General features: G+C 33.4%; 1 protein-coding gene across 1 annotated transcript; it reads right to left on the bottom strand.

Annotated features, from left to right (window-relative positions):
• Nucleotides 1-2097: 2097 nt before the first annotated feature.
• LOC112289101 (uncharacterized) lies at nucleotides 2098-3997 on the bottom strand. The gene is made up of 3 exons (XM_024534053.2): nucleotides 3737-3997; nucleotides 3414-3553; nucleotides 2098-2970 (listed from the first exon to the last, which is right to left on the bottom strand). Exons 1-3 carry the CDS (start codon nucleotides 3995-3997, stop codon nucleotides 2622-2624), a joined length of 750 nt encoding a protein of 249 aa, XP_024389821.1. The 3' UTR covers nucleotides 2098-2621.
• Between the last annotated feature and the right edge of the window lie 4584 nt (nucleotides 3998-8581).

The raw sequence follows: 8581 nt of genomic DNA, 5'->3' as shown, positions 1-8581 counted from the left end.
GCCCCTTGAAGCTCATTGGTCATGACTTATAGCCAATGAGAGTGAAGATCCTCTTATCCTTGCCTTATCTATCCACGTAGATGGCCTAAAGCCACAATATTATAATATCAATACTCATATCTTTCTAAAACTTTCATATTAAATAACCCTAATACTTTTATTTTTACTTATAAAACTTACATAAGTTATTTAAGATTTCTATAAACCATGAAATTCTATGGAAAATAACTCATTATTTTTTAAGGTCATTATTAAATAACATCAATATAATAACCATTATTTTTACACTATGAATAAATTACAACATGACAATGTGGCAATATTCTATATGACCTCTAATATGTGTTGACTTTGCATGATACATGTTTTGACTTACAAGGTAAGTTTTCTATGTATGGACTACATAGTTAGCTTGTTCTTCAAGCTAACAACATGTGTGGTACATGGCCAACTTATTGACCATGTTTTTAACTTAAAAAATCAATTATAAATACCTATAAAGTCAATATAGCATCTATGAAGCTTCTGAGAAGCTTCTATAGAAGATATTATAGAATTAACCTACTTTTATCTATTTTTATCTAATCATATAGGTAATTATTGGTTTACATGTGTATGTCTATAATACACTACTATTTTGAGCTTCAATTGTTCAGATGCTTCTTGATTTCTCAATCTTGGTGCAAACAAAAACAAAACAAAAACAAAAATTAGAAACCTTAAGAAGTAATTTTGGACCAAAATTTTTGACCAATCTTAAGAAGGCTCATGTGGCAAATCACTAGAAACCAACACTCTCAAGACTTTTTAACTTTTTGATGTAATGAAGTATTAAATGTTGTTGAAGATATTAAAGTTTTTTAAGAACCTTGTATCATATATATATTTAAACTCGAGGCTAAAGATATGCACAATATATATACCTTCAAGTATTAATTATTAATTTATAGAATGTAAATTCAATGTATTGTAAACTAGTGGAGGTGATCAAATTTTGGAAACTTGTATTTGATTTACAATCACTTGGAAACCATTTTCTACACCAATTTTTTTATTACTTCTTTGTCCCAATGCAGATTTTGATTACTCTCCTTTTCTTCTCTATCCCAGTAAGGATTTTGGTCCTCCCTCCTTCTCTTGCCTCAACACGAGCTTTGGTCCATACTAGAACAAGGAAAAAAGAAAAGAGAAGTGGATTCCATACTAGAGCAAAGAAAAAAGGGAGAGGACTAAGATCCATGATGAGACAAGAAAAAAGAGATTTGGACAAGCCAAACAAAATCCTTAAGTCTGAATATAGATATAATAAATGTGCATATAACAACTTAGGTTGTACTTGTAGCTTAAGCCTTATCAAATAAATGTGAATATATATATATATATATATATATTAATGCTCTATTTTATAAGATTATTTACATAATTCAATATAAACATTATATTTGACTAAAACATGAATACAAAGTTTACCAATTTTTTAAACAGTTCTAAGGTTTAAAACAATTATCTAAAATATGGTGTAAGTTTTTCAATAAATTCTTATTTAATCAAGATTTATTGATGATTGATAACAATATACATATTAAGAAATAAAACAACTATTTGTTATTCTTTTGATTATTTTTTGATCACTCAATTCTAATTTCAAATTATCTTTAATACTTATTTGCCTAAATAAGAATAAAGTGTTCAAATCTTTAAAGATTGTATATTATATATCTTCATTCTTATTTATCAAAAATACATAACCAATCTCTTTATAAATTAAAGTTACTCAATTTTCATCTAATTGTCAATCTTCTTATTATTTCCACTTCATATTTAAAATACAAATAATACTACATTAATTATTGATAAGATTATCTATTGGAAGTTAATTCTAATATTAATGCAATTAGAAGTATTCAATATTTAATTTCAATGAATTACTAGAACATCATATGTCTTTAAGATTGCTTGATCCAATTTATGACCAACCTTACTCCCAAACATTGATTGGGCATTAAACCCAACATGTCTTACCTCAAAGATATAATGACCAAAGGATTAATCTATCATAATTGACCATCTAACATAATTAGATTCTAGAAAATAAAGTAATCATAAAATAAGATACTTTTGTAATAGGGAAATAAATTGAAACAAGAACTATTGATTGTTTTTTAAAAAAAAATCTCCATACAATTCTAGTACAACATTCCAACACTACAAAGTTGTTTCTGCTTGACAGCTCTATACAATATCTCTTATCGAGCTTTGAAAGTTTTTGGTTTACATATCACATGTATTTCAGGTATCTAGACTTCTTCTATACTCATTTATAAAAGTGTGAGCACAAAATACCAAGGGAGAATGAGAACTTAATTGTAACTACTAGTGAGAACTATGTACAGCGATTCAAGTAGGGCCTCAACTGCCTTCCCTGAAGACTACAGTTGCAGGAAGCTGTTTTATTACCAGCAAAGCCCTTTGGCAACAAACTGAAGAGACTCGGACCGTGGTGAGGATTATCAACGTACCGCAACAATGGCAGTTTGGGCCGAAAACCCACATTTTTAACACATCCTAGACCCACTCATCACAAAATGGATCTTAGAATGTGAAAGATTGTGGGCACACAATCAGAAACGAAACAAGCCTTTGATAGTATTCAAAAGACCACGAGGAGGTCTATCACGTCCTTTAATTTCGTAGCCACCTTCATTCTTCTTCATAACGGAGATCTTATCGAATTGCAGAATATGCTCCGGACTGATAAACAACTTCAGTCCGTCCTCGACTATGACTAAAACGTAATCCCGGTATGTGGCACTGGGTTTATGGTCTACTTCGCATTCCATCCCTGCCGCAAGATTCGTGATGTGCCGGTAAATTCCAGCGTTGCCTCCATTGACAGAAAATTCATCATCCGTGGTATTGTGAATGATAGTCGTAACCATGGTTGCGACTCCAGATTCTGAATCCCTATGCCTGTGACAACGATCAAAGCGTATGATCTTCAGAAAAATGTTTCAAGTAAAGAAGGACAAGGGTTAATGAGGACATAGCATAACATCTGTGATCATGTGAGAAAGGTTCGTGATGCACACGTCCATGTGCTTGATATCCAACGATGTCAATATCTTCACAAGTTGTGATGCATTTAAGAGACCAAAAAGAGCAGACAACGGAGGAAAACGCTGTAAAGTCTTGTCGGTATAATTTGTTAGACACCCCAAGGCTTCCACACCCCGATGACATGTGGGTGATGTTAGATATATGGGATGTCACAAACGAACTAGGCACCGACAGTTGTTGTTACAAAAACGTAAGTATTGCGAAGTGAAGCGGCACAAATTCTGATGCAACTACACTCGCGCTTTAAATGATCGGATCACAGTTCACATTAATAGCGAGCAGGAGTCACAACTCACAAGAGCACGCTACCGACAACCGACGATACCCGAGGGCAGCGCGCACAAGATAACAAGCGCAACAACACCAACCCGAGTCGGGAACGCGGTCGGGTCGAGAAGCGAAAAGAGAGCAACGGCAACGAGGTGAGTTCTAATACCTGAGCTCACGCACACACCCTACATGCCCTCTCCAACGGTGATCACGCGCGAAAAAATAACACTAAAATCGCACACCATGCACGTCGGAAAGGGATTCCGACGCTCCGCAGCCGGAGTGGTGGGTCTATGAAGGTTCCTCGAACTCCGGATTAAGGGTTCCTGCTCATGACAATTTCTCTGACACTTCGCGGCATCCACGTTTTCCAAATACGAGCAGGATTGTCCGTTGCGACGAGTTGAACCCATGCAAGGAAGCATCCATCCGCCATACCGAGAAGGCAGGCAAACCGGATTCCCGCTTTCCGCGCTCCACTGTGCAACTCACACAGTCGAATTTCCCTGCATCGGGAGGGACGCGTGAGAGATTCCTCGTTCTTTCCTCCTGTGAATGACCTGATTTCAGGTGAACGGTTACACTTTAGGATGTGGATGAATGAGCTCATCGGTGTGGACGAACGGTGTCCATGGATAATCGTTTGGTGGTTGGATGGATGAATTCCGTTGGATGGAAAACCTGGGGCCAACGAGCTTTATTGGACGATCTAATAGATCTTTAGCATTATAATGAAATTGAATTAAGTTTATATGATCTATCTAGTTTTTTCTTATTTGACATTGATAAGAATCAAGTTACACAACATTAATCATCTATAGTAGTTTTTTTTATATAATAAATCTAAGTTTGATCAAATTATTTATATTAGAGAAAAAATAGTTTATATTATATTTTATTTGAGTATGTTGTTAAGTAAAAGAGAATATATATATATATATATATATATAGTTTTCACTTACTTGTCTACTTATTCTTAGTCCAAGTATAGAAAATATGAGCTTTTGTATTTTTAAAACACATATTTATAAACAAGACTTTGTATAATATACTAAGATTGAAAAATAAATGTTTAGAATTGCATGATTTTGTAACAAAACATATCCATTAAGCTATGTTCAATAGTGTCATTTTTAAAATGTAATAATTATAATTATGATTATATGTATATATATATATATATATATATATATATATGTTGCACTATAAGAATATAACATCAATTACTAAGTAATATATATTGCTATAAATATTGGTATACTTTTTAAAAATAGAATATTAAAAAGACCATTTTAATCTATATTAAAAATAATATGTATATATATATATATACATATATATATACATATTATTTTTAATATAAAGTTATATATATATTACTTAAATTTATATATAAGTATGTATATATATATATATATATATATATTACTTAAATTTTTATATAAATATGTATATATATATATATATATATATATATATAGCTTAGCTTTATATTTAAAATATGTTATTATTATATTTTTATTTTATAAATATAAACATATTACTATAGAAAATTAAATTTTAGCCTAATTATTTATTATAATATATTTTCTAAGAATATATCATGAAATGAACACTTAGATATTATCTTCTTTGTAACTAATAATTTTTATTTTATCATTTTTTATTATTTTTTGATAACTATTATATTAAGTCTAATTGGAAAATATACCAAAATATAGTTAAAGGTTTTTTATATTGATTTTAATAAGTGTTCATATTATTATATGTTAAATACCAAATTTGGAGATTCTTCACATGCTTGCATAGCAATACAAAGTTTTTGTTGGTTTATGTGAACGCATGAGTTAGCATAGAGATTTACTACTTTGAATTATGCATTTCTATAAAATAACAATTTACCATGAAAAAGATATAAAATTAAATATCTTAAGGAAGCTAGGAGTTGATTTTAGCAAAAATTACCTCAAGAAAAATAAAAATTGATATTTGAAAAGGATCAATTGCCAACTAAGATCAAAATAACAATATTTTTTATCCACACATCTATGTTTCAATTCTTACATCATTGGTTTATACAAGAGAATATAATTATGAGGCTTGCCAATCTTATGCTCTTTCTTTCTATTGGTTAGAGGTATTTTAAGTCACTATAATTAATTCTTAGAGAAGCCATTTAAATATCTCCTTTCTTAGGTTATTGAAGCTTGTCTTTATGGATAAATCTTTGCCTATTAAAATATTTTAGTTAACATGGTCTTCAACCTTTTTATTTAGAAGTAGAGTTTCTGTCACGGACATACATATAATTACCTATATGAATAGATAAAAGTATGTAAAAGTAGATAAAAGTAGGTTAATTGTATAATATCTTCTAGAGAAGCTTCTTAGAAGCTTCATAGACGCTGCTTTGACTTTATAGGAGTCTATAGTTGACTTTTAGGCTAGAAACTTGGTCAACAAGTTAGCCATGTGCCACACATGTTGGAAGCTTAAAGAACAAGCTAACTACGTGGTCCATCCATAGAAAACTTGCCTTGCAAGCAAAGGCATGTGGCCTAGAAAGTCAACATATATTGGAGGTCTTATAGAACATCGCCATGTGGCTAGATAGTATATATAGAGGCAAGAGTGAAGCCCTCTTCACTCTTGTCAACTCCTTTCTTGCTTCTAGTCTAGTTTCAAGGGTCTCTAGTTTTCTTGTATTTTGGCAATAGCCATTCCAGTTTCTTTCTTAATATACATATTTCTATTTTGTCCTATTTCTTTTTGAGAAAAGTCTCACTTACTCTTTAGCTTTCATCGAGTTCTTGTCCTTGACAGATTGACAAGAGTGCACTTACAATATCAGAGCTTTGTCTTTTCTTGATTAAGAGTGGATTACCCCTTTTTCTTGATAAGACATAAGCGCATTAGAAGTTGCAGATTACCCTCTTTTAAACTGATATTGTTCTTAGTATTTTCTTTGTTATCAATTCCTCTCTTCTATTTTTTTTGAGCGTTATTAGACATCTTCTCTTTTCTAAGTGCTACTATGGCAGAGCTTGTTGAAATGAAGAGTGCAATGGCACAGATGCAAGAACAATTGAGGGAGTTAATGCTTGCGATGCATCAACTCAATTTACCACCACAAGGAGCAACAAGAATGGTAGGAAGTGAAGATATAGAGATGATTGGGGCTGCTTCAACATCTGCACCAAACCATGTCCCTTCTCCCAGAATGGAACACCCTTCGAGTGTTAGAGAACCGAGAGTGGCCTTGCCCGAGAAGTTTGATGGTACCAGATCCAAGTTTCGAGGATTCATCAATCAGGTCCAATTAGTGATTGAACTTCAACCCCAGAGCTATCCAACTCCAGGGTCACAAGTTAGATTCATTGGTACACTTCTTTCAGGTTCAGCATTGTCATGGTTTTCATCTTTTCTTGAACGACGAGATCTAATATTGGATAATCTGGAGGCTTTTTTGGCGGAGTTTCGATCCATGTTTGGAGAACATGATGCAATTCGTGTTGCAACCAACAAGATCCGTATTTTGCGACAAGGCAATCGATCAGTAACATTATATGCTTCACAATTTCGACAACTTGCAACTGATATCAAGTGGGATGATGCCGCACTTGTGAGTCAATTTCTCTACGGATTACAATATGAGGTAAAGAAATTGATGCTTAATTTACCTGATCCTCAAACATTGAGTCAAGCAATTGACTTTGCTGTGAAGTGCGACAATCGACTTTTTGAATTTCGATCCGAGAGTCGCACAAGTGGGCCTCAACGTTACTACAATTCAATGGCAACATCGACGTCTCCTCAACACATACCTTCAGAAGTAGAGGATATGCAAATTGATGCGGTACGTTTCAAACCTCTTACTGAGCAAGAAAAGTCTCGTCGTCGACAAGAAGGATTGTGCTTATATTGTGGAGAACCTAAGCACACTGCTCAACATTGTCCAAAGAAGCGACGTAACTACAAAATGAGGAGTACGGCTGTCAAAGAAGACAGTATGTCGGAAAACGAGTACGTCCAGCTACAATAGGGACCGTGCGGCTGGAATCTTGTACAACTTCTAATGAAGGTCCTATCCTCTCCTCAGAACCATCTCCTTGTTTTATAATAGATGTGCGTTTAGGACCTAATAATTACAAAGCCTCTGCCTTGATAGATTCAGGAGCCTCAGCTTGTTTTTTAGATGAAGAATTTGCTAGATGTCATAGAATATCATTAATACAAAAAACTAAACCTGTACACGTAGAAGTCATAGATGGTCGTCCGTTGTCTTCTGGAGATGTAACTCACGAAACACTTCCTGTAGATGTAGTAATAAATGGTCATAGTAGTTGCGTAATTTTTAATATAATTAGATCTCCCTCTAATCCAGTAATTTTAGGCTTATCATGGTTAGAAAAGTATAATCCTCAAATAGATTGGATTTCTCGTAAACTTGATTTTCCTCAGAGCATTAGTAACAGTTCTATTAATCAAGTAAAAAACCATGAGTCTAGTATAGTAAAACCCGCACTTATAGGTGCAAAAGCATTTATACACGCAGCAAAAGAAGGATCAACTTTTGCTATTTATACTGCACCTATTTCTGAAAGCGTAAAGACTTCAAGTGGCATTCCAAGTCAATATCAGGATTATCAAGACGTTTTTGAGAAAAAGAATGCAGATATTCTTCCTGAGCATCGTCCATACGATTGTTCAATCGATCTCAAGGAAGGAACTCAGCCACTATTTGGACCAATTTACAGTTTATCGCAAGATGAGTTGGCTGAACTCAAGACATATATTGACGAGAATTTAGCAAAGAATTTCATACGCCATTCAAAATCTCCAGCAGGAGCTCCAATTTTATTCGTAAAGAAAAAAGATGGATCTTTACGAATGTGTGTTGACTATCGAGGACTCAACAAGATCACAATCAAGAACAGGTATCCATTACCTTTGATATCAGGACTCCTTGACCAGTTAAATCAAGCTAAGATCTATACAAAAATAGATCTAAGAGGAGCATATAATCTAGTACGGATCAAAGAAGGAGATGAATGGAAGACTGCGTTTCGAACCAGGTACGGACACTTTGAATACAATGACATGCCTTTTGGACTCACGAATGCACCAGCTGCTTTTCAACATCTCATGAATGATGTATTTCGTGAATTCTTAGACAATTTTGTCGTCTGCTATC

The sequence above is a fragment of the Physcomitrium patens genome, chromosome 11 (genome assembly GCF_059467195.1).
Source record: "Physcomitrium patens ecotype Gransden chromosome 11, ASM5946719v1, whole genome shotgun sequence".
Taxonomy (NCBI): Eukaryota; Viridiplantae; Streptophyta; class Bryopsida; order Funariales; family Funariaceae; genus Physcomitrium; species Physcomitrium patens.
This window is presented reverse-complemented; position numbering and strand designations above follow the sequence as displayed.

Bases quoted from the DNA above. Each gene is read 5' to 3' on its own strand.
- LOC112289101 (XM_024534053.2), bottom strand. From the start codon at position 3,997: ATGAGCTCATTCATCCACATCCTAAAGTGTAACCGTTCACCTGAAATC. The intron at 3,554-3,736 runs GTCAGAGAAATT...GCGTGAGCTCAG, and splicing joins AAACGTGGATGCCGCGAAGT to GTATTAGAACTCACCTCGTT. The intron at 2,971-3,413 runs GTGAGTTGTGAC...TCGTTGTCACAG, and splicing joins GTTGTCGGTAGCGTGCTCTT to GCATAGGGATTCAGAATCTG.